The sequence below is a fragment of the Pinus tabuliformis genome, chromosome 6 (genome assembly GCF_031772625.1).
Source record: "Pinus tabuliformis cultivar Carrire ecotype Pingquan chromosome 6, CPIR1, whole genome shotgun sequence".
Classification (NCBI taxonomy): Eukaryota; Viridiplantae; Streptophyta; class Pinopsida; order Pinales; family Pinaceae; genus Pinus; species Pinus tabuliformis.
The window spans coordinates 50,924,763-50,951,820 of record NC_142292.1 but is presented as its reverse complement, the minus strand read 5'-3'; the positions used below and the strand labels follow the sequence as shown (position 1 = coordinate 50,951,820).

General features: G+C 39.4%; 1 protein-coding gene across 6 annotated transcripts in view; it reads left to right on the top strand.

The window, feature by feature from the left end:
- LOC149257159 (protein tesmin/TSO1-like CXC 5) overlaps positions 1 to 24,588 on the top strand; it is a 110,744-nt gene extending 86,156 nt beyond the window's left edge. For 2 of the 6 annotated variants that reach the window (XM_089413669.1, XM_089413674.1), the window contains exons 5-9: positions 20,916 to 21,275; positions 21,425 to 21,534; positions 21,630 to 21,724; positions 21,979 to 22,416; positions 22,617 to 23,366. In XM_089413669.1, coding sequence (XP_089269795.1) covers positions 20,916 to 21,275; positions 21,425 to 21,534; positions 21,630 to 21,724; positions 21,979 to 22,416; positions 22,617 to 22,864 — 1,251 coding nt within the window. In that variant the 3' untranslated portion in view covers positions 22,865 to 23,366. Of the gene's footprint in view, positions 1 to 20,915; positions 21,276 to 21,424; positions 21,535 to 21,629; positions 21,725 to 21,978; positions 22,417 to 22,616; positions 23,367 to 23,916 lie in introns of those variants that run through there. The other 4 variants (XR_016256687.1, XR_016256686.1, XM_089413681.1 and 1 more) reach the window with 4 other exon arrangements.
- Positions 24,589 to 27,058: the final 2,470 nt, after the last annotated feature.

The window sequence follows — 27,058 nt, the reverse complement described above, 5'->3', positions numbered from 1 at the left end:
TTAGATACTGCCATATCTGGGATATGGTAAGTCGATGAGCGAGGAGGCTCCATCGCATTGAGACTGATGTACAGGTCGTAGACATTTTATCAAAGCCTCGGGAAAGGTAAAATCGGTGACTTTCACGAACGACTTGGAGTCGTTGAGAGACCTTCTTGTAAGGGTCCTGCATGTTGCATGCATTGAGCTCTGGGAGCTCTGGGGGGCTTGGGGTACTTATTGGAGCAACATACGACCACATGACGACTCACCCTCCCCTGGTGGTGCGCTATGTACAGGATTATAGGTTCAACCTTCCCCTGTGATATGCTGTGGCGACTGTGGAATAGGATGATTAGTTCTCTTGTGGGTTGGGATGATTAGTTCTCCCATGGCAACTGTGAAACATGATGATTAGTTCTCCTGTGGGCCAGGATGATTACTTCTCTCGTGGCAAATGTGGTACATGATGATTAGTTCTCTTGTGAGCCGGGATGACTAGTTCTCCCATGGCAACTGTGAAACAGGATGATTAGTTCTCCTGTGGGCCGGGATGATTAGTTCTCCAGTGGCAACTGTGGAACAAGATGATTAGTTCTCCCGTGGGCCGAGATGATTAGTTCTCCTGTGGCAACTGTGAAACAAGTTGATTAGTTCTCCTGTGGGCCAGGATGATTAGTTCTCTTGTGGCGACTATGGGGTAGGATGATTCGTTCTCCTGTGGACAGGATGATTAGTTCTCCTATCGAGGCATCCTACCCATGCAGTCTGGGACTCATGGGAAGTACCTCTCATCTGATTAATGAGCAGGGAAATGGGGTTAGGGACCATAGTAGTACCATTGATGGACGCATCATTGTATCTACCGTACTCCCTATGCTAGGATGACCTCCATTGATCTGGGATCATTATGAGTGGTTTGAGACACTCTCTTGTGATATTGATCTGGGATCAATAAAACTGTCAGGCCAGGGTAACTCCAGCAATTGAACGAGAGAAAACACTAATTGATGTTTATTCATTAGCTAGTACTTTATTTATACAAATACAAAACGGATCAGTTCATCTTCTAGATGACTGTCCGGCTTCACCTCATCTGTTTCGGATTAGGTGTCAACATTCCCCCCCCTTAATCTGAAGGGATGTTGGTGAGTCCAAGCATCATTCTGAATCTTTCAGGCTTTTCTCTTCCAAGCGCTTTGGTGAAGATGTCTGCAATTTGCTCGTTTGTGGAACAATGACGGAGATGGATTGTTTTGGCCTCAACATGATGTCGGATCAGATGATATTTAGTATTGATGTGCTTAGTACGATCATGGAACTTTGGGTTCTTGGCCAACTTTATTGCAGATGTGTTATCAATCATGAGTGGAGTTGATTGTATTTGTTTTACCTGCAAATCTTCAAGAATTTTCCTGAGCCACACAATTTCTTTCGTTGCTTCAGCTGCTGCCACGTATTCTGCTTCTCTTGTGGAATCTGCTGGTACTGATTGTTTGCGTGATCTCCAGGAGACAGCTCCTGATCCGAGACTCATAGCATATCCTGAAGTAGATACCCCAGTTTCTTTATCTCCATCGAAGTCTGAATCAGAGTATCCAATCAAGTTGAAGTCGTCCACCTGTGTATACTTGATTCCAAGGTCTTGAGTTCCCTTCAAGTACCTTAGGACTCTTTTTGCAGCAGACCAATGTCCCTCACAAGGCCTTTGCATAAACCTGGAGAGGATTCCAACATCAAATGAAATGTCTGGTCTGGTAGTAGTGAGGTAGATGAGACTTCCTACAAGCTGTCTATACTTAGTTGCATCCTCAAATTCCTTTCCTTCAGTAGATGTGAGCTTCAAGTTTTGTTCCATTGGAGTAGAAAGGGGATTGCACTCTGTCATGCCAAATCTGTATAACCAATCTCCAATGTATTTCTTTTGAGAAAGAAATATGGACTTTGGGTGTTGGGTTACTTCAATGCCAAGATAGTAATGAACATAGCCCAAATCAGTCATTTCAAAAAATTTTCCTAATTCTTTCTTTATGGATGCAATATAGCTTTCATTGTTCCCTGTCATTAAAAGATCATCTACATATACCACAAGATATACAAGTGTTTTGCCAACTTTCTTGACAAATAAAGTTGCATCATCAAGATCAAAATGATTGAAGTTGAGTTTCAGAAGATGCTCAGTTAGTTTTTCATACCAGGCTCGTGGTGCTTGTTTGAGGCCATACAAGGACTTCACAAGTTTGCATACTTTGTGTTCATGTCCTTTCACAGCAAATCCTTCAGGCTGGGACATAAAAACATTCTCTTTTAGATCTCCATTCAAGAATGCAGTTTTTACATCCATTTGATGGACTTTCCAACCGTTCTGAGCAGCTAGTGCAAAGAGTGTCCGGATGGTGGCCCATTTTGCTGTGGGAGCAAAAGTTTCCTCATAATCGACCCCTTCCTTCTGTGCAAAACCTTTTGCCACAAGCCTAGCTTTGTGCTTGTCAAGTGAGCCATCAGCTTTGTACTTGTTCTTGTAGACCCACTTGCAGCCAATTGGTTTGGTTCCAAATGGAGGATCAACCAGCTTCCAAGTGCCATTCTTTATTAGGGCATCATACTCCTTCTTCATCGCTTCTTTCCATTGATCATGAGAAGCAGCTTCTTTGAAGGAAGTTGGTTCAAAATCTGTAGACAAGTTCAATTCACAATCATAAGTAACATCCATATCAACAGGTGAATTAGAGTTATCTACATCACCTCCATCTTGTCGGTTTGAATTTCTGGTTCCTGTTTTTCCAATTTCATCAGGATGAACACTTTCAAGTGTCTTTGTCAGCCACTTTGGGGGACCTTTCTGAGATGGTCCAGGCTGTTCTGTTGATGGAGTTGGGTCTGAATCAAGATTGAGTCTCCCAATTCTATCAATTACATCACTTAAAGCATCATCCGTTGTTGGAGTGTCATGCAGGGGAGATTGTTCTTCAGAAGAAGATTCCACATGTTGATCTAGTATAGGAATCCCCCCTTCAAGATGTGGAATTTGATTATCAAACTCTTGAAATGATTTTGGTTTTGTGAATCTATCCAAGCGATCAAGTTGCCGCTCAACAACACTGTCAGATTTGGATGATTCAAGAAAAATGACATCTCTAGATAAAACAAACTTTTTATTTACTTCATCATAAAGGCGGTATGCTTTAGATGTGTTTGAATACCCCAGGAAGATACACTTACGACTTCTAGCACCAAGTTTGTTTCTATGTACCTTTGGTATTAAAGCATAACAGGTGGAACCAAATATCCTGAGATGTTTTACCGAAGGAACATGTCCATACCACAATTCATAAGGAGTCTTGTTTCTTATAGCACTAGATGGACATCTATTCTTTATATATGCAGCACATAGAACAGCATCAACCCAAAACATTGTCTTTACATTTTTGAAGAAAAGCATGGATCGTACCATATTCAAAATTGTTCTGTTCATTCTTTCAGCTACACCATTCTGTTGAGGATTATAAGGTACAGTTGTTTGATGTTTAATCCCATGTTGGCGAAGATAGTGTTCAAATTCATTTGATGTATATTCTTTTCCATTATCAGTGCGAATAGACCCAATATGAGATTGTGCATCATTTTCAATCCACTTATGAAAATTCTTGAATGTTTGAAAAGCATCAGATTTGTTCTTCAATAAATAAACCCAACACATTCTGGTGTAATCATCAATAAATGTCATGATATACTTATTTCCATTTGCAGAAGGAACAGGCATTGGACCACATAAATCTGAATGAATAAGTTCAAGCTTCCTATGTGCTCTTGAATGTGAATCATGAAAAGACTGTTTGCTATGCTTTCCTAGAATGCAAGCATCACATTGTTTATGTTTTCTAGGAATTGTAGGCAAACCAGCAACACCATTTTTCTTCAACAAGCGGAGACTATCATAGTTTAGATGTCCAAATCTAGCATGCCATAATAAACTTGATGGAAGTGTACCTTCATCATGATGAGAAATATATGAGAAATGTTGTGCATGAGCAGAGGTTCCTTGCAGTTTAAGGAGTCTTTCTTCTTCTATACCCCTCATGACAAGTGAGTGGTCAGATGCCTTTCTTACCTCAAGCTTGCCATCAAACATGTGAATGGAGTGACCTTGCTGGCGGATGTGGACCAGGGACAACAAGTTTCTCTTCAGCTGTGGGAGATATAGAACATGATCCAGAAGAAAGTCTGGAAGACCAGGCAGTTTAAGCCTGATTGTGCCAAGCCCTGATGGCTTGATTTTTGACTGATCTGCAAAGTATACTGCGCCATCAACATTGTCAGTGAAATCTTCAAAAAATTCTTTCCTATAAGTCATATGACAGGTTGCTCCTGAATCAAGCAACCAATCATTTTTCGAAGAAGCAAGTGAAGCATTAAACAAGTCTTCATTTACTCCAATGTTACATTGTGCCTCAATATAGTGAGCGGATTCAGGTGCTTTACCTTTGTCTGTGTCATCAGTTTTACCTTTCTGCTGATTTCTTCTCTGCTCAACTTTGTCCCATGGTAGCTTGCATGTAGAAGCATCATGTGATCCATTTCGTTTGCAGCGAATGCAATGCAGATCTGCCTTTTCTGCTTGAGGATGTCTGCCCCCCCTGCCTCTGAAGTATCTTCCTCTTCCTCTTCGTCCACCTCTTCCTCTTGTAGAATCTTGAGCAGGATGCTTTTCTTTATGAGCAAGGCAAACAGTCTCTTCAGAAGATTCAGGGACTGTTTTCTTTCCAAAGGCTTTCTCTCTTTCAGCAAACTTTTTCACAAGAGTGTCAAAGGTTATATCTTTAAGATTTCCATTTGCTTGTAAAGACTCAAGATAGTTAGAGTAGGTAGGATAGAGTGCTTTGAGAAAGGCAATAAGAGAGATATCCAGCTCAACCTTAGTGGATTTAATATCATGCACTATAGACTTTATTTCAGAAGCAAGAGTAAGAGGATCATTATTTTTCAGTTCAAGGGTGAAGAGTTTAATCATGAGCTGAACAACTTCAAGTGCAGAATGTGTATCATAGAGTTCTTTCAGCTTTTGTAAAGCTTCAAAGGCAGTGGAATAGGATGAAATATGACGACTTACTTCCTCATTTACAGATGCTGCGATCAATGCAAAGGCTTTGCTGTTCTTGTTTTCCCAAATGGCGAGTTCTTTGTCTGATGTGGGCTGCACAGGGTCTCTGTCTTCTTCTCCGACACACACACCTTTCCACAGCTCATTGTAGATGAGGGTGTGTTTCACCATCCGAGACCATTCAGGATAGTTCTCCTTGCCAGTGAGAACTATTCCGACCATTGAAATGATTGAATGCATTCTGTAAAAAAAATTATCTCTGCCAAAAACACTTCTGTTGAGAGAAAAAAAAATCCTTATATGATTGCCTTATGCAACTTTATTTTTCTTCTAACATTCCAACAGTATATATATATCACTGCTCACATATATATATCATTGTTCAACAAAACAAGGGCGCTCAATACACTGTTCACTGCTCACATATATCACTGTTCAAAAATCAAAGGGCGCTCAAATAGTGTTCACTGCTCAAACACTGCTCACATATATCACTATATTACTGTTTAACAAAAAAATGAGGGCGCTCACTGCTTTTCCATATATCAATATATATCACTGTTTAACAAAGAATGAGGGCGCTCACTGCTTTTCCATATCAATATATATCACTGTTTAACAAAAAAATGAGGGCGCTCACTGCTTTTCCATATATCAATATATATCACTGTTTAACAAAAAATGAGGGCGCTCAATATATCACAGTGCATGCAGTCACCAATATATATTCACCATATACCATTGCATATATTCAAGGCTAATGTCAAATTCTGCAGCCATTTTGGTTTATATTGCAAATTACAACGCATTGTGGCATCTATTGGTATGAATGCACAAATGTATTTGTGGTTCTCAATCAACAATTGAAGTGTCACAATTCCATCGAACGCTCACTTCATTGAACGCTCGCCTCACTTCATACAATCAATAGCACCGTTAGAATACCAAAAACGTTGTAAGAATGCGTTGTAAGTTGATACCAAAAATGTTAAATGTTTTCCAGAATAACGCTCTGATACGCACCAACACAGTGAACATTCAATATATATATCACATGAAAAAACGCTGTCACCATTGTTGCAGTCACATTTCCTTAAGACCGTGCTCAAAAAAAGACGCAGTCTCAGCTTGCATCAATACAACCATTAAAAACGCAGTCTTCTTGCATCATAAAAATGCAGTATATACCCACAGCTCTTTTTTTTTTTTTTTTAAAAACGCAGTCTCAGCTTGCATCAATACACCATTAACGCAGTCATGAAGGCACCAGCGATTACCTGGAAACGCATACCATTTCGTTTGAATGGAATGAGGTAGGTTTGAGCAGAAACGCATCAACGGGCGCAGTCTTCATGTCAGAACAGAGGGCGCAGTCTCATGAGAGGGCAGTGTCAGTCTCAGAGGCGTTCAGGACAGAACAGATCAGGAGTTACAACCAATTTGGGACCTATGCTCTGATACCATGTCAGGCCAGGGTAACTCCAGCAATTGAACGAGAGAAAACACTAATTGATGTTTATTCATTAGCTAGTACTTTATTTATACAAATACAAAACGGATCAGTTCATCTTCTAGATGACTGTCCGGCTTCACCTCATCCGTTTCGGATTAGGTGTCAACAAAAACTGACTTCGGGTCAGTAAGAGTGATGTGATACACTCTCTTCAGATGAAACTGACTTCGGGTTACTAGAGAATGGTATGAGACATTCTCGATCAATTCTTCTTCTTCATGGTTCAGCAGAGCAGAGCAGAGCAAAGTAGAGCTCAGCAGAGCAGAGCAGTGCAGGGCACTGATGGCAGAGATAGTACAGTCGGACATATGGATCAGCATATGGAGTTCTCCCTAGTTGAGAGGGAGTGTTAAAATTGGCAACTAGGGCCAAACTCCATGTGGGTCATCTTATTAATGGAAGCTGATATTTTTCTTGGAACTCTCTCATCGAGAGGTGTAGGATTGATCTAAAGATCATCCGATTCCGATAAGTATTCATGGAAATATGAATTTATTTGTGTCATGGGACAATTCGTCAAGGTCGGCCAACAACCAAATAAAACCCACTTGTGCTCAACGTTTTAGTATAAATAGAGGTGGCCTTCAAGTCATTTTCAACACACTTGGGATCTCTTCCTCTCTACTTGTCTTTGGGTTTTAGTAGGAGGAGAGATCCTAAGGGATAATGCTGCCCTAATCTAGAGGGCAAAAGTTGGAACTGCCGGGAACAGCGGGAACTGCCAGAACAGTCGAGAACTGTCGGAACAACCGGAACTGTCGGAATTGCCGGAAACTGTCGGGAACAACCGAAACTATCCGGAACAGCCGAAACTGCCGGGAACAATTGGAACTGCCAAAACAGTCGGAATTGCCAGAGAACAACCGGAACTATTGGAACAGTCGGAACTGCCGGAAACTGTCGGGAACAGCCGGAACTGCTGGGAACTGTAAGAACTGCCGGGAACCGCTGGAACAGCCGGAAACAACAGGAACAACTGGAATTTCCGGACTTGCTGGGCACTGCTGTAACTGCCGGAATAACCGGAACTGCAGGAACTGCAGGGAACAGCCGGAACTGCCGGGAACTATTGGAGCATCTGTCTCTGAAAGAGAGGAGCATGCAAGGGACAACTAACTAACATTGGGACAGTTGTATGGTACTTAGTAACAAATACACCAAGCATGGAATGTTATAGCTAGCATGCAAGGGACAGCTAGCATGCAACCACAAGCATACTAAGGGCAACAAGCATGCTAAGGACAACAAGCATGCTAGGGACAACAAGCAAGCAAGGTGCAGCTAGAGCATAGGTCAGTATGGCAACATGGTGTAGCAATGGCACATAATGCAGTACAGTGATGGGTACAATCATCATTAATGAAGCGTGATGAGATGCAACATAGTGATGATAGGTGCAACATGGTGCAGTGCGGTGAGGTGCAGCATGATGACGAAATGCAGCACAACGATATGTGAAGGAGTCACCTTGGAGAATTAGTTGAAGCATCATGTCTTCAATTGATTTCATGTATCATCTTCTTAGAGATGATCTGTGCTCTTATCTAGATTAGTCAAAGTGTTGACTTCTGTTGTAAACGTACTATCTATCTCTCTCTCTGCTGAACTATTGAAGAACATATAAGAAGAATTGATCATGGGTTTCCCCACATTGGGGTTTGTCCCTGGCTAGCGCCACATCTTGTGTCCTCTTGTCTTCTGCGATTTATTTTTATGTTCTATCTGCAGTTTACTTTAATGCTGATGTGAATGCTAATATGGAAAAGATATTGAGCTAACTGTGAAAATTGAAATAAATTCCTCTAAGCATAGAACATACCTAAAATTAACACTAATGTATTTTGTCAATACCGGGCTAGACATTTGCTACTTTGTCAACACCCACAGGCAGTCCATAGTGGAACCGAAGAGGGCGCACTGGGCAGCAACCAAACATGTTCTCAGGTGTTGACAGGGAACAATCGATTATGGACTCTTGTACACCAAGAGTAAGGATATCAGATTGAGTGGATTTACTGATGCAAAATTGGCAGGAAGTTTAGTGGATCAGTAATGACCTCTTGGTGCAGTAGGAAACAGAAGTCCGTGGCTCTGAGCTCATCTGAGGTAGAATATATGGCGGCAAACACCGCTTCGTGTGAGGCCATATGGCTTAGAAAATTGCTTGTGAACCTATTCAGAAGGAATATGGAGGTGACCAAGATCATGTGTGATAATCAAAGTTTCATCAAGATCTCTGAGAATCCAGTGTTTCATGATAGGTCGAAGCATATTGATATCTGATGCCACTTTGTCAGGGACTGTGTCCAACGAGGAGATGTACAGTTGAGCTACACTCCTCGAAGAGAATAGGTGGCAGATATCCTCACCAAGGCCCTTGGAAGGACAAAATTTGACTACTTCAGGGAAAAGATGGGGATGGTAAAGAACCTGTTTCAGTAGCAGAAATGGGAGTGATAACTACAAGGATGTTGAGGGAGTCGTAGTGCGGATGCAGTGTTGGGAGAAAGGACCAGCAGCAGGACGAATGCAGAGGGAGTTGTTGTACAGGTGCAACAGTGGCAGTAGCAGCGCCATGGGCAACAGTACAGGATGCAACAGTGCAAAGGATGTTGGGCAGGGAGGCTTACAATCAACATAGGGACCGATGCCAGATGATCAGGGTGATACTTAGTGAGGAGTATTACTAGAGCATAATCCTCGCGAAGAGGGAGTGTTGATTTGGGGTAGCATCGGATGTGCTCTAGCCACGAGAATTGGTGGAGAGGCTAAGGTACATGAGATCTCCAATACCCAGAAAGGGTTTGTGCAGATTCTAAATAGTTTGGGAGATATTAAAATAATTAATATTTTTAATGGAGTCCCTAAGTCTAAAGTTAGGCAAAATAAAATTTTATTGTGTATTAATATAAAACTGTGTTAGAATGGTCCAAAAGTCATGGATCAAGACAGATCTAATTGTAGTCGTTGATTAGGGACTTAATCTCGGTCGTTGATTTGTCAACGAGAAAAGTATAAGAGGAGGCTTGAGGGTCACTTGGAGAACATATTGAGGGAGACCAGTCAGTTCAATTTCTGGAGTGGGGTTAGTTGAGAAATTGAACGAGTAGTTTGGTGAGCAGTCAAGAGGGCAGAAGCCGGAATTGCTGGGAATAGCCGGAACTGCTCGAACAACCGGAACTGTTGGAACAGCCGGAACTACTGGAACAACCAGGAAAGCTGACGCAGAGGGCAAAAACCGGAATTGCCGAAACAACCGGGAAAGCTGACATAGAGGGCAGAAGTCGGAACTGTCGGGAACTTCCTGAACAGCCGGGAAAGCTGACACATAGGGCAGAAGCCAGAATTGCCGGGAACTTTCCGGGAAAGCTGACGCAGAGGGCAGAAGAGGTGACATAGAAATAGCCGGGGTTAGCCAGTCTTATGCCGGATCGGACGGAATTCTGCCGGGTGAAGTGAGGTAAAATTAACTCAGATTTTCCGCTAGTATTTTCTCTGTAAAGGATTGCTAGATGAGCATCCTAGATTTGTATTCAAATAATTCTCCTGCATAATAATAAAATCCTCCCTTGCTGCACCGATTTTCCCACATTGGGTTTTTCCGGGGACTATTGTGTCAATGTGTTGATTCTTGTGCATATGTTTGTTTCTGTATTACGGTGTGATATCTGCAGCAATATTTATTTTAATGTTTACTGGAGTAATTTCATAAATAATTTATTGAGGAATAAGAAGGAAAAGTAAATCAATTACTGCAGTGATAGAATTTTCACATGGGAGTGACCATTGGATTCCATATTCCAAGGTCTCTTGGACTCCCTTTGACTATTTATCTTGCACACCATAACCCTTAGAGGATTAGGTGTCCAACATTTATTCTATGCTATTTCAAACTTATTAAGATAATATATTATATTCTGTCATTTAAGAGATTTTGAATGTTTGGATTAACTCAAATAAACAAAATTTATTTTGAGGACTTATGCAAGCTTTCCAATAGATAAAACTTCTTTGTTCTCAATCAAACTTGATCCTTTATTGGTTACATGGTTGGCATTCAACCGATAGTAAATATAAATACAAGTTATTACAAACATTGGGCAAGGGTATGAAATTTCATGTTCTTTCAAAAAGATTTTGTGCCATCAATGGGGTTGATTAACAATCCCAGTAAACAACCACATTCCGTCTCTATTTGCAAAGCAGTTCCATGAATATGGGGATTAATCATTTCATTAAGGTTGCAATAATATAGTCCTCCAAATGGTCATCCATATGTTTTTGGTTCATTGGCATGAGACAATTATTAGGATAGCTTTCTTGATGAGGATTTTTGTGCTTGAATTTTCTTTCTTGCTTACATTTGCTTGTATGAAGTTGGTCCTTTCTCCCTAGTCGCTGCACTTGCATCAAGGTGACTCAATCTCCCACATCCGTGGTGTTGTGTGTCAGGTTAGCCCTTGTACTCTGAGGATTTGTGCATTTTCCCTTTTGCTTAGATTTCCATACTCTTCCATTAGGTCAGCCTTCTCCATTTTCATGTTGGCCTTGTTGGTTGATGTAGCTTGGATAGGTGTTCTAGCCTCAGGTGGTGTCAGTGAGGCTAGGAACACAAGAGTAGAAAATATATCCAAGCCCAAGTTATTCTTTTGAATGTAAATGTATTAATTAAATTAATTAATCAGTTTTAGGTTATTTTCAGAGAGTTGGGGGAAATCACCACGCAATTGAAACTTTTATTTTATTTTATTTTATTTTATTTTCTGCGGAAAGAAATTAGCCTTCGCTTAGTTTGAGGGTTAGAGTGAGGTCGCTGGTACCAGGCTAGCCCCCCACAAGTATACTTAAGAGTTCACAATGCTCTGAGCCAATACAACAATATTCATCATTACGAAGCCATTATAACAATTTTTATCAAGGAATTATAACTCATTATGTCAGTAGAAAGGATTTGAACTTGGGTTGCGAAGATGAAAATCATCCTGCCCAAACACCCTAGATAACCCCAATTGATTGTGAAAATTCCTAGATCTAAAAATCTCTGGAATCCTACTGCAATCAGTTGAATCTACTTCACCTAGATCGTAAATGACATTACAAACTTATTTCAGATTTCTTCTTGAAATAGTGAAGTAAATTACTGAAGCAGCCTACACCAAATTAAATATGATTCTGAAACATAGAAAGAGCAAGGAAATACAAACACGTAGGACACCTTTATTTTTGGACAAATGTTCCCCGGAAAAATCCAATGCGGGAAAATCGGTACAACAACTCTGAGGGTTTTATTATTATGCAGGAGAAAATCTGAGTACAATTCTAGGATGCTCAACTAACAATCCAATACAGAGAGAATAGTGAACAAAACACTGGTGAAATGATCTCACCCTGTCACTAAGAGAATCAGTGACTGATCCTGCTGAACTGGAGGCTCTGAGTCACCCTCTGCATTGCCTCTGCGCAGAACTGCATCACTCCTGATAGCTTCTGCGTCACCCTTGCTGGGTATTATGCTGCCACTCTTTTGGATCCTCTGCTGCATGAGAAAATCGATCTTTTGCCTCTTGGACTCACAACCTGGCTTTCGGCAATTGAAACTCGACTTCCCTTAGTAGGAAACTCGACTTCCCCTCAAGGACTGCGTAGCCTTTGCGTCAGCACTACGTGGGCCAGCGTCGACCTTCCTCTAGATGTCTTTTCGTCCTCTCTCTGTCTCGTACTCCGAAAATTCCTTCTTCTGGATTCTCACCGCCCTCTGCTGTAAGAAATCTTCTCAATCGATTTTTCCTCTTGAGAACTTCTCACTTCAGAAAATCGATTTCTTGATCTCTAAGTGTGTCTTCCAAATGACCCTCAACCCCCTTTTTATATCTTCCTGTTGGACAATCAATGACCTAGATTAAATCTTAATCAAATGCTTAGATCGTTTTGGCTTGATCCGTGTCTTTTTCTAGAAGTTTCACCCATGATTAGATTAATACCCATTATTATTTTAATTTTCTTAAGTTTAGACTTAGGAACCCCATTAAACATATTAATTATTTTAATAAAATCACTTATAGGTGGAATTTCCTAAACGCTTTTTGGGTTCTTTGGAATACATGTGCCCAAGCCTCCCTGCAAAATTTGAGGCTTAGAGCACATCTGATGCTACCCCAAATCAACACTCCCTCTTAGCGAGGAATGTGCTCTAGCAATAAACTGCTACTGCATACTGCTCTGACTCGGAAGCATAGTCTTCTGCACTGCTGATGTCTGACATGCTGTCCACCAACTACTACGCTGCTGCTGCTACTGTACTGCTGCCTTTGACACTACCATTGCCAATGCTACATCTGTACTACAACTCCCTCTCAAATTCTTCCTCTACTATGCTTTTAACACTGCCACTGCTAACACTACATCCGTACTGCAACTCAACTGCTGAGAGAAGCAACTGAAAACACCAAAAACTAGACAAGTATCCAGTGGATACACCTTGGTGCTGAAATCCTGACTGCTGCAAGTCCCACGCTATCTTCTGAAGCCACTCACTGCTGAAGTCTGTACTGTGCCTCCACACACTGTTGCCTCTCTGCTTTGCTATGCTCACGTTCTGGCACTACTAACTACTGCATCTGTCGAATCAACACTCCATGGCACCAACTGAAAAACTCCACCATCCGGCTACTACTGATCATGGGCCCTCTTAGCAAGGTGATGATCTAGGAGGTGGGCTCATGAAGGATCCTGCCCATCTGTAGCTCTATCGAACTACAGTTCTATACCAGCCCACCTCCCTCCTGGAGGTATCTTTGCAGCTACAACCTTTGGATCATGCTTCTCATCCTTGTCCGTTTTCTTCAAAGGACACTAGGATGCATAGTGGCCCATCTCGCCACATCTGAAACATTTAACCTTGGAGATATCCTTCTTTTGTCTCTGTTGCCCCTGCTATCCATTCTATGTAAGGGCTGTGCTATTCTCCTCCTCTACTTTAGGCTTCGACCCACTGCTGCTACTACTTCCGTCAAGTTTGACCTTGACCAAGTCTCTTCTCAGCTCCTTTTGTTTTAGAGCTGCCCACATCTCGTCCCAATTTGGCAATGCTGCTCTCCCCAGGATACTCTGGACAAAGACTTGCCATTCATTCGAGACAAAATTTAGAGCCAGTCTCACTAACTCCAAATCTTGAGGTGTGTGCTCTGCAATCGACAACTCATCATGGGTCTCCTTCATTTCGTGAGTAATGGATCCACACATTCTCCCTTTTACATCTGTGCAGATCTCAACTTCTGTTCTAAGTACATCTTCCGCTGCTCGGAATGTCCTTGATACAATGTGGCCAAGGTATCCCACATCTCCTTAGTAGTCCCTCTGCTAGCAACGTGACACACCACGTGATCCTTGAATCCATCCAGGATCATCCTCTTGGACTTTGCCATTTTTTGATCTGTACTTCTTTAGTGGATTTGCATTCGCAGGGACAACTACCACACTATCAACATACGTCTTAAGGACATGCTCATCTAGAAGGAAAGACATTCTAGCCTTCCAGATGATGTAGTTGGATGCTCTATCCAACCTGCCCTGATCCCTCAAGCCACTGGTTGCGATATCCTCCAAAAAAATGTCGAACGACTCCCTCTTTCTCCCTACTGCGTAGCTTCTAGGATGCCTTACACACTCCTTGATGGAGCTGGTAATTCTGCTGCTCCTCTGCTGTTCAGTAAATGAGAAATATTGATTTCCTCGACAAGAGACCATTGACGAAGTATTCCCTCACCATGTGATTTTCTTCCTTCTTTCGACGAGTTTTCTACCCTACACTTATGTTGTAGAAAACTGCATCCCTCTAGCTCTGCGTGTCTCCCTCTGCCTCGACAAATTCTCGATCCGACAGTCTTACCTCTTTGTCGGCTCACTCAGAGAGAGACACCCATGGAAATATAGCCCTCCTGGCTAGAGTCGCGCAATCCCTCAGGCGATTCGAACCGCTGCTTGCTGCAGCAAGTTGGCCCTTGCTTCAGTGCTAGATCTGCTCTCCCTCTTGTTTCACATCAACAAATCTGATACCATGTGAAAATTCCTAGATCTAACAATCTCTGGAATCATACTGCAACCAGTTGAATCTACTTCACCTAGATCGTAAATTACATTATAAACTTATTTAAGATTTCTTCTTGAAATATTGAAGTAATTACTGAAGCAACCTACACCAAATTAAATATGATTATGAAACATAGAAACTGAGCAAGGAAATACAAACACATAGGACACCGTTATTTTTGGACAAATGTCCTCGGAAAAACCCAATGCGGGAAAATCGGTGCAACAGCTCTGAGGGTTTTATTATTATGCAGGAGAAAATCTGAGTACAATTCTAGGGTGCTCAACTAGCAATCCAATACAGAGAGAATACTGAACAAAGATTGGTGAAATGATCTCACCCTGTCACTGGGAGAATCAGTGACTGATCCTTTTGAACTGGAGGCTTTGCGTCACCCTGTGCGTGGCCTTTGCGCAAAACTGCGTCACTTCTAATAGTTTCTGCGTCAGCCTTGCTGGGGGGTATTATGTTTCCCCTCTTCTGGAGCCTCTGTTGGTTGATAAAATTGATCCTCTGCCTCCCAAACTCACACCCCAACTTCCGACAACTGAAACTCGACTTCCCTTAGCATGAAACTCGACTTCCTCTCAAGGACTACGCTTCCTCTGCGTCAACACTGCGTGGGATAGTGTCAACTTTCCTTTGGATGTCTTTCTGTCCTCTCTCTGTCTCGTACTCTTTGGAAATTATTTCTTCTGGATTCTGACCACCCTCTGTTGCAAGAAATCTCCTCAATCGATTTTTCCTCCTGAGAACTTTTCACTTCAGAAAATTGATTTCTTGATCTCTCAGTGTGTCTTCCAAATGACCCTCAAGCCCCTTCTTATATCTTCCTGTTGGACAACCAACAACCTAGATTAAATCTTAATCAAAGGCTCAAATCCTTTTGGCTTGATCCGTTTCTTTTTTTTTGAAGTTTCACCCATGATTAGATTAATACCCATTAATATTTTAATTTTCCTAAGTTTAGACTTAAGAACCCCATTAAAAATATTAGTTATTTTAGTCAAATCATTTATGGGTGGAATTTCCCAAAACACTTTCTAGGTTCTTTGGAATACATGCGCCCAAGCCTCCCTGCAAAATTTGAGGCTTAGAGCACATCTGATGCTACTCCAAATCAACATTGATTCCATGCAGTTGGAACTTATGAGTATAGAAATTAATTTGAATAAAAGATGAAACAAGTTAATGGGGGCTATTCGCATTAAAGGGAGGTGAAAAGAAGGGACTTTAACATCTTTTTGGTCAACCCTTGGTTCAATGATGAATGCAAGGGAGCTAGGAGAAACTATAGAATACACAAAAACAATGAGAACGTGGACATTTACTAGCAAGTAATAAAGCTTCAGAAAAACAAGTTCGTGGAAAGCAGACAAGATAACTAGAGATAACTAGATGTGAAGAAACAGGTATAGGAGAATTTAATCTCAAGGGAGTAATAGTAGATTCATGTTAAGAAACATTATGAGAACTTAGAAGTCGCCTGCAAGAAAGAGCGCCTCGGAAAGGAGCACAAAAGAAACAGTATTCATTGAAATGGACGTGAAAGAGGGCATTACACCGCTAGCATTAGGAAAGGCAAGAGACATAGATGGGCTCCAAGTGGAAAATTTGGACTGGGGATAGAAATTTATCAGTTAATAAATTGCAAAACTATTCAATTAAATGGTTGTAATAGGTTTTATGCAAGGTTGGACAAGCCTTATTTTGCCTATATTTAAAGGAGGGGAAATGAATGATCCAGAAAACTATAGCTCCAGAATGCTTAGCCCAATCGTTGCCAAGAAAATTGATAATCTAATGAAAATAAAATCAGCAAGTGGGCAGAAGAAAAAGAGCCAAGAAACAAGTGAGTTTCAGATCAAAATGCTCTACCATTGAACACTGCCTTTCTTTAAGGCACATGATAGAGAAGACATGTGACACTGAAAATGAAGAACTATGGTGTTGTTTTGTCGACATCAAAAAGGCATTTGGCACAGTGCTACAGGAAATTGTGGAAAGGGCTTGTGGAAATGGGAGTTTTAGATGTGTGGTGTAATTGTACACACGCTATATGAAATACCAAGCTTTGATGAAGATGCTTATCCATTGCTTTTTTGCATATGAATTAGGGACCGTGATATTTGGGCAGTTGAATTTATGTCTTGTCACAGGCTTAGGACATGACTGTATGGTAAAGCCTAATTTGTAGCAACTATCTTTTCCCAACGGTCAGTAAATAGGAAGGAATGTTTGCATATGTTTTAAAGGTTGATATACTAGCTTCGTAGAGCAGAGGTGTAGGGATTTTTCATTGGAAAAGGTTTTTACAAGCCTTTTTTCTTTCTATTGTTCATAGTGATACTATCTGAACTCAGGATGATACTTACTTATGTTCAAGCATGCTACTGTAAGAGTCTAGGGTAATTTCTGCCCAAGGGTTTCCTATAGCAGTTAATTGTTGGTGCATTCAATGATGCAGTAAATAGTAAATACTATAACATTCAGGAGGTCAATTCTTTTGCGAAAACAACACTGCAACAATCTTGGTAGAACAATATATTGATCATCAACATATCAACACATAATCCAATTCAAACAACTATAGTTCCACAACAGAATGAACTGCGAACCACACAAATTAACTATTGAACTGAGTTCAACAAATTCAATTTCCCTAACCAGAGATCATAGAGTTCTGTTCTATATAATTTCGGGAAGCCAATCCTACTTAGACGACCAGTTCTTGCCTGCAACAGCCTCGGCCTCCTTTCTATTATCAGACCCGAGCCACTGTTATAATTATCCTTGATGCAGGAGCATCCTGCTCAAGAAAATCATTGTATATTTGGTTGACTTAGGGGATCTGATGTTTGATAATGAATTTGATTTCTTAATAGGAAATTTTGTATATTTTTAATAATTTGAGCGAGAAATATGTGCATGCGATTTTAAATGTAAATATTCTCAATTATGTGAGAATATGAGAGATGTTATACTTGTGAAGATCTCATAAAAATCTTGGAGATTAGGAGATCCTAGAATAGGAAATTAGTTGAGTTAAAAGTGGATTGAGAGATTTGGTATAATCTGCTCATAAAGGCAGAATTTAGATATAGAACTGTTGTTGAGATCCTCAAGGGATCATTAAGAGATTTTAGGAACTAGTTGAGAGATCTATGGAGAAGAACTAGGAACCAGAATGATCCATAACTATGTAATTATTCTTGTAATTGTAAGCAAAGAGGGGCATGTAGAGAAGAGGTGAGTATGGAATGTGGAGAGAAAGGCCAGGGTTGCGTGCCCATGTTGGAAATCAGGCCAAATATTGTATAGATTTGAAACTGGTTAATGAAATACATTTTTATGTGCATGTGGTGAAAACACAGTCTGTAATTTAAAGTGTAGATTGAAGGAATCTACGTGTAGTAGAGCAGAGTGTGTGCTTTGAAGAAACTATCCCATTTATTGCATGATTAAATCTTAATTTCATGTGGTAAATATTATCCATTTTAGGGATTATAGGTTACAGGGGCAGTGTATGTGGAATTAATGTAGAACTTGTGGGATGGAATTCCTTTGATCACATTGTTTAGATCTTAACTTTATATGTATTGAGTATTATGTGTTGCAGGCTTTATTGTTCGCAGTAGCAGAATCTTAAATTCAAGATACAATGATCGACCTTGTAATGGCCTTCACAACATTCAACACAAAAATCATCGTGAAGGAGGAGTAGGAGGTAGTGATGAGATGAGATAGATGATTATCGTAGTGCTTTGTGAAGAATTTGCAACTGAGATTACAATTTCGTCAGAATGATCCACAAGGAATTATTGTGGATTCTGACAGTGTTGAATCACGTCTCTATCTAGTTGAGGGAGATTGTGATTAAGAGAATTGACAATTGAATCACCATCAAAGCGAAAAGGATTCCAAAGCAGAGCAATCAAGGGAATCACACATATTGGGACAATTTGGATCGTGATCTAGAAGAGCAAAGGATGAATGACAGAGAATTGTGAATGCGTTGAGAAAGGGTCGTGCCAGAAAAACAAAAAACAGATGGGTTGCGCCTGGAACAGAAAGGTCAGCCAGGAACAGAAAGGTCGCGCCCGAGACAAAAAGGTCGCACTGGAGCAGATGGGTCGCCCTTGAGACAAATGGGTCGTGCCAGGTGACAAAAAGGTCGCATTAGCCTACAGAAGCGCCGCGCTTGGTAAACTCTGAAAACCAATCCTTCCATGTTCATGTATAACTGATATGAGCTCAATTTTAATCAGAGAGTGAGGGATAGGAAGGGTTGAAGTCTCTTTGTTAAGACTTGTAGTGTAGTCTTAGTGTTTTAAGGCTACTGATTGTGAAGTATAGACCTGGTAGGTCGTCACTCCTTCCTGTTGTAGGGTCCGAACTGTAGAAGATAACTCAAGCTACAGGGTGGAGTGCCCTTGCTAGCCTGTACACTGGTGTTTCTCCCACAGACCGAGCTTGGATGGCTCTAGGGGTCTCTTCCAGACCAGATCTGAGTTCCAAACAAGAGTTTGAATTCTTCAAGCCACAGGATCCGATTTTTCTAGCCACCGATTCACAATAACTTGCTTCCTTTAGCCTAGAATCTCTCGCTTCCCCAGAAATCTATTATAATACCACTGCGATTTTGATTCCTCCCTCACTGAGCATCCAGGATAGTCTCTGCTTCAGAAACTAGGGCTCGGTCTGTCCAACAATGCTGTACCAGAATTCCGCTGTTTCTATGCTCTCAACAGGTCCGCTTTAGGGGAAATCTCGCTTTAGGTTCTGTCTTAGGAGGGGTTTGTTTATCTGGACTAGAGCTCCCTTCGCAACTTGTTCCAGAACAAGCTTCAAGAACCAATAGAAACCCTTGCTATCTGTCAGATGATGTTCCTGTGCCAAAACAAGGTATCAAACCAACAAAATTTCACTGCCTTTCTAGATAGTATTCTTGTGCCCGAAGAGAGAGAAAAATTAGAATGGTATCATCTAGGGTGGAATCTTTCACCACCAAATTGACAAGAAGAAAGGGGTCTTAAAACCCTCAGAGCTAATGCTCAAGAAACAAATGAATTGATCCACACAATCATGATCATTTGGTCTCAACTCCTCTCTTATTATAGATTTCTCCATGGGCTTCAAGATGTGAGGGATTGTGGATGCAACCCCTAGTTTTAGGTTCTTTTGCCCTAGCCGACCCAACTTTTGCCCCAAATTTGGAAAAATGGGGTTTTTACCACTTTATCAAGACTATAGCCTACAGGGTTGGATAGGCTAATTCGTCTCTCATTAATCCTCAATTTGAAGAGGATATTATAGCTACTGAAATCTTATATATGCTAAATTTAGCACTTGCAAGGTAACAGCTTGTTTGTTGGTACCCTTCCTTGATTGGTCATTATTATTGAAAGTCTTTATCTTTGAGGGGCTGTGCTTGAGAAAATGGTGTGACAACTCTCTCTTATAAGTTAAACAAACAAAATTTCACATGCTTATCATTGTTAATATTAACTTTGATGATTTGGACTAAAACATGTTTATCTTCAAGTGCAACATGAAAATCTGCTTAATCGTGGGAAGTGCCCCTGCTACTGGTGCTGCTACTCTTTTACCCACTCTCCTATCAAGTTTGACGTGTTATATTTTCACTGCCTTATATAATTGCAAATAATTGTTTCTGGAGTGACTTCGTGTAAATTTGTGTGTTACGCGTATCGCAAGATGATTCATGGGTTAAGAAGAATTTCTAATATTTTAATTGGTCACAGTTTAGTTTTGTTGATGTAAGTTTCTGGATATATGCTGTGTGCATGTTTATATCCAGAAACTTACATCAACATGATTACGGGCTGTGAAAATATACACTCACAAACACATCTTAGTTTATTTTGCTTACACGTTACTGACATATCCATAGTCAATGGTATGCCAATATTGTTGGTAACGCTTTGATTTCTGAATGTTTTGTAAGTTTGTGTGTTCTTGTAATGAGTACGAGGGTATTTGCTTGTCAATTTGTAATGTTCTTTCCAATGTTACAATTTATTTGTGCGTGTGTGTAGTTTTCTCAGGAAGTTACATAAGTCAAAAAGGTTTTCTGATATATTGGCATTTTGAAGTGGATCACTGCTTGGGGTTATGATGTAGAAATATGTTTTTCACATCCATGCTTGTTACATTTTGATGGTATTCTGATTGTGTTGTTAATGTTCTTCTGAATGCTTTCGTAAAATCAGGAAGATCTGGGAGAGCAACCTCTTGCAGGAAAACATAATAAAGGGTGCCATTGCAAGAAGTCTGGATGTTTGAAAAAGTATTGCGAATGTTTCCAAGCAAATATTTTATGCTCAGAAAATTGCAAATGCATGGATTGTAAGAACTATGAAGGCAGTGAAGAGCGAAGGGCCCTATTCCACGGAGAGCATGCTGCAAGTTTGAATTATGCTCAATTAGCAGCAAACGTTTCTATTGGTTCAACGGTAATGTCTGTTGGTTATGCATCACCTTCACCAAACAAGAAGAGGAAAACTCAAGAACTTGTGCTTGGACAGGCACCAAAAGAACATGGTACTCACAGGTTGACTCAACCTTTGCAGGTATTTTACTTTCTTTGCAATTATTGGCCCTGTAAGAAAATGAAATGCTTCTTGTATATGCTTTTCATGTCTTCTTTTCTGCAATCCTCACTGTTCTACACTATATGGCAGAGCATTAGTTGAAATACTCATTAAATGTTCCTTAACAGGCCAATAATATAAAATGTACCAGTTCAGCATCGAATCCTCCCATTTCTTCTATTCCAACACTGCGTCCTACTGCACCTGTGGGAATGCCATCAACAAAGGTTGCCTACAAGTATGGTATTACTGTCATGATATCTTTTAGGAGTTTCTATATTCTGGCACAATGTTTATCGAATCTTGAGTTTTCATATTTATATTTCTTGGCAGATCTCTATTGGCTGATGTGGTCCAGCCAGATGCTGTTAAGGAGCTATGCAAGCTGTTGGTCATTGTATCTGGAGAGGCTGCTAAAACTTGTGCAGGTAAATATATCTTCCTATGGTTATCCTGAACTGTTAGGGAACATTGTTCCAGTCTTTCCAAATATGCGAAATCTGGGGTGGTTTTATTCCTTCACTGCTATTTAACTTATCTACACTGTAAAGGCATTAGTTGCAAAGAATCTCTGATCTCATTTTTTGTGTGAATTGATTTGTACAATTTGATATTTCAATGCTCTTGAAGTTTATATACAGTTTTCTTATTAAATGAAATTTCATTGCATTTTGCTAAACAGAGGAGAAATGTTTGCAAGATGAGGATGCAGACAAACAAACACAGGAAGGGAATGATTTGGGAGAATACAAAAACTCAAAGGTACTGGCAGCCCAAAATGAAGAGGATATAAATCGGCATACTGAAGATGATAGGTTGGGTGCTGATAAAGGGGAAAAGGCTGTTGCTGGGTCAACCTCTTCTAATGGCGTAGATGACTCTGAGTCAGATGGTGGTGCTGATGCCCGCAAGCAAAGGGCTGTGTCACCAGGAACTTTAGCACTGATGTGTGATGAACAGGATAGCATTTTTATAGCCTCTGCACCACCTTCAGGAATTCCTCCTTCCAGAGGTCGTTACAGTCAACATGCAACGCAGATTTATGCTGAACAAGAGAGAGCTGTGTTGACGAAATTTCGTGATTATCTGCGCGAGCTTGTGACAGTTGGAAAATGGAGAGGTTTGTTTATATTCATGTCCCACTGCAAGCACTTTTGATATTTATCTTATGCCTCTGGATTGCTTTTAATTATCTTTTGAAGTAGCTACCATTTGTTTTTTCTGTAAAGTTCTAGTAAGAGAAGTGCATGATTGATCTTCTTCTGAGATGTACAAGTATATCTATTTATTTGTTTTTGTTGATTATTTCTGCCTGAACAGCCACCCAATATTCAGAGGCTGTCAAGGCTGAACCACTTGTTGCTGGATCAGGGCAAATAAATCCGCCAACTGTTGTAGCACCTAGGGTTGCCAGACCAGTGCCTTTGGTTCCTGATGTGCTTACAATTGCTTCATGTCCAGTATCAACTGAACCTGTAGCCACCATGACTGCATTCAAAGCCTGTTTGCCTGGAAGACCTTTAGAAAATGGGGATATTGAGCTTCCTGTCGAGACCAAACAAAAGTAGTGATGTAAGTTGAAGAGTCTTTCTAGGAAGTTGAGGATGCCAACATTATTGGTCAATTAAAACTACTGGCACTGATGTTTTGTTGCCTGGAAACATATTTCGAACATTTATAGTACCAACAAAAATGGCATACACGTGCAGCCGAATAAATAGCTGCTTGTATGACTTAATTGTTCCCGGGAGAAGCACTCATGTTTGATGATGCTCATACCATATCAAGCAAAGCCAATTTTCTCATTGGCTTGATTTATAATTGTTTAAGGGTGCCGTAAAATGTGGTTTTATGATGTTCTCCTGAGGTTTCCTATGGATTTTGATCCAAACAACCTGGACTTTAATGGCTACAGGCAATTTTTTGTACACTCTAGAGACAAGCTGAATGCGCTCTATCAAGTACTGTGTTCTTTTTTTTCAACTTCTAGAGCAGTATTGCCTTTGATGATACAAGAGTATGTAGCATGCCTAAATCAAGAGTAAATGTATTTCTAAATTTCAAGCAGAAGGTAGTTGTTTCAGATTTTAAAATTTTAGCACAACCACAAAGTAACTTATTTTGCATGGAAAATGTCATTTTTCATCTGTATTAGATGCTTCATATTGGAAGGACGCCGAGAACTTGTCTCAACGCTAGACTTTATTTAGTATAAAACTCAGCCACCCAGCGGCAAAGAAAACTGAGCATTAATCATAAGATTACAGATTTCTCGTATTTAACACTAACATTGTTACGCACAAAGCTGGTCAATACTGAATACAGGGTTTGCCTGATTCTTAGCTTAATAGACTCTATTTCGAACAAGGCACAATTGCCATCCGTCATTCAAGTTCATGCAAGACATTGACCATTACGGACGATGTAGAAATTGTCGAAATGATATGAGTTCCATGATATCAGGAAAATGATGTGTATTAAGATGTTATTGGTGTTGTCAATACAATGGAACAACCTATACTATACTATTTCTTTATGGCACTGGCTTATTACCAATATGTATAGAGACATTCGATTTAAATTGATCGAGCTTTTTTCTTTTCTTGATTATGCCTTTTAGAATTCCATTCAGGGTCAAGGTGCACAAAAGGATTGTCAATTGCCCAAGGTTGAACTTGCAGGGGAGACAAAGGGGAGGAAAAGTAGCAATATCTATATTGAACATATTTGAAGGGTAAAATTTCTACTTTTTTCTTCTGCGTATGAACATTACAGAGTTGATAAACATTTGTAAGATGCTTAAAGCAGTTGCTCACATTTTTAGTTGGAAGAGTATGTAGGTATCATTGGACAGCTAAAGACTGGAAATTGGATGCGAATACTGGATAAAATATAGGATAACATATTAAACAAATGAATTAATACAGGGTAACGTAATTCACAAATGTATTATGAGAGGACTGGAAACACGACAACTTGCATATGTTGGCTTAGCAGGTGCTTTAAAAGAACAGAAAAATAGATTTTTTATGTGAAGTATGGGCAAGAAGTGTATCAATCGTGACAGTTTGATTAAGAGAGAAGGTGTTGTGGTTGAATAATTAAGTTGTGAGGAGAAACAAATGAATCAATACAGGGTAACGTAATTCACAAATGTATTATGAGAGGACTGGAAACACGACAACTTGCATATGTTGGCTTAGCGGGTGCTTTAAAAGAACAGGAAAATAGATTTTTTATGTTAAGTATGGGCAAGAAGAGTATCAATCGTGACAGTATGATTAAGAGAGAAGGTGTTGTGGTTGAATAATTAAGTTGTGAGGAGAGGTGTCTCTTCAATAATAATTATTTAAGTTGAACAAGTTCATTGGTAAAACTAAAAAAAATTGCACTTCTGTGCCCCGTTGCTAAAATAAAAACATTTTGCATTTGCCTGGCTCCCATTGTTGTGTATGATGACATCACTAAACTTGATTCCATTTTATTTTAAACTGAAAAGGCGAGCGATTGACTTCTTTATTGATCTCATATATTAAATAAAAGCATTTTGAAAGGTTTTTGGATAAATGCGAAGTTTCAATCATCAATATTTATTAAATAATAAATTCTTGAGGGTTATAATTGTAACATTTCTTTTTATTTTGTACTCACAAATGATTTCTCAATCAAATAACATTGTAACAATTCACCTTCCTAACTGTTAATATGCGGAGGATGAAGATATGACTATAGTGAGCATATTGAAGTGCATCGCTTGTCAAAAGCTGGTTGACTAAACAATATTTATAGAAGTATAACAACATGATTGTACTTGATCTCTTTAAATTTTATCAATTTAAAGATCAAAACACCTTTTGGTACGATAGAAATTATCACAGTATTTAAAGACCACTTTCAATGCAAAAGAGGTGGATAACATAATTGATACTATTAAGTTATATCACAATCTAAATGCTATTTAGTTATCTATTTTGGGTGTTGAAACTTGAGGGAAATGGATCCAAACAAGAGCAAGTACTATTATTGAATCACATACGCATTCAACAATGAGTGGTTTGTGGTTTGTCAATACTTCGTCAAAGAAGTGAAAGAAGTGAAATGCATTTTACAATATAGGGTGGAAGAGATTTGTCATATAACTTAATGTATAAAGGAAAACGTGTGGTGTAATTTCTCATGCTCAAATCAAAACTAACTATTTATTATATTTAAATAAATAAATATGTTAATAAACTAACATATATCAATTTTATAGCCTTAATTCTTCTAAGCATCGTATTCTTCTCGGTGATTAATAGTTTTGGAGTTAAGATGAATTTATACTAATTAGAACATGATTCCATGTTTACCAATGACAAAGTTGAGTGCTCAACTGTTATGACTATCATTGATAAGAAATATATCATTTATACATATTTGCTCTATTAATATGCAAATGAATTGAAAGTATCAACATTTAGAGCATAACTTGTTAAAACCATTTACTTGTACAATGCATTAAATTTGATTTCCCCAATTATCATACATCATGTAATTTTAAATTAACATAATTTTCTATGTAGTTATGAATTAAGTTTCAAGTATATGAACAATACTCTTATAAATAATGTGATTATATGCACACACGGCCACACTAAATGTTTGATTTTGTTAAAAGAATACAATTTAGAGGAATCATTCTAAATTGCTAGCACTAGGAGATCCCAACCCATCAACATTTCTTTGTGACTAAAACTAGATGTCAAACTCTAGATGGCACCCCCTCATCTAACTCCTACACATTTGGATAAATATAGGAAATATTCACCTCAACTAGAAAATGGAGATTTACTCAATCATCTACAATATTAATTGCTCGACTAAAATTAGAAATCTTATTGCATTTGCATAGTTTTAGTTGAATAGCATCACTAACATGCACTTATTGCATGGAAAATAATAATATTTGAATAGACAACATAGTTTTATGTTCAATGCTAGTATTTATCTAGATACATTTGTCTTTGGTAAGCATGTGTAGATTGGATTGTGAAATGTGTAACATCATGTAATTATAGGGGCCAAGAAGGCTTGCTACGTTGATGAAGTGGGCTACTACATATCATGGGATATTCGCACATGCTTGAATGTGGAAAACTTGTTACTATAATGACTACTCTATAAAGTGTGACTTTTGTGTTTCATAATAATAGAGGATGCCATACATGGTATGTAACTTGCAAAAGAATAGTGAAGTTAATGGATTTGTTGAGACACCTTAAATGGATGGCCTTTGGACTAATTGTGCCAGAAAGCACATTCTAAAACCCAATATATGTAGAGATCACAAAGAAAATGAGTTCACTAAATGGAATAAAAATTCCAACCCAAAAACCTACAGTAAAAAGAGAAAAACACTAGTGCCAATTTTTTCTTGAGAGAAAAGCCCAAGCACGAGTGCACTTTACATGAGATGCACAAATGCACATAAACATAAAAAGAATATGCCAAAGAATGTCAAATGTGTAGTGCTCGTAAGCTTTAAACACTTGCATTATAGGGCCCAAGCCCAATCATCTTAAAAGATGATTTACAAATGAGGTTTGAGTTGTTGACTTATATACATCTCAACTAGGGTGTCCTCTATCTCGAGAGATTATAAGTCCACATAAGTAGGGCACATTCTTTAAGAGGGTTATTGAGCCAATATATCAAGGTTCACTATGTTGGCATTAACCATAATGTTATATTATAAAAATGACTATTTAGCTATTAATGATGCA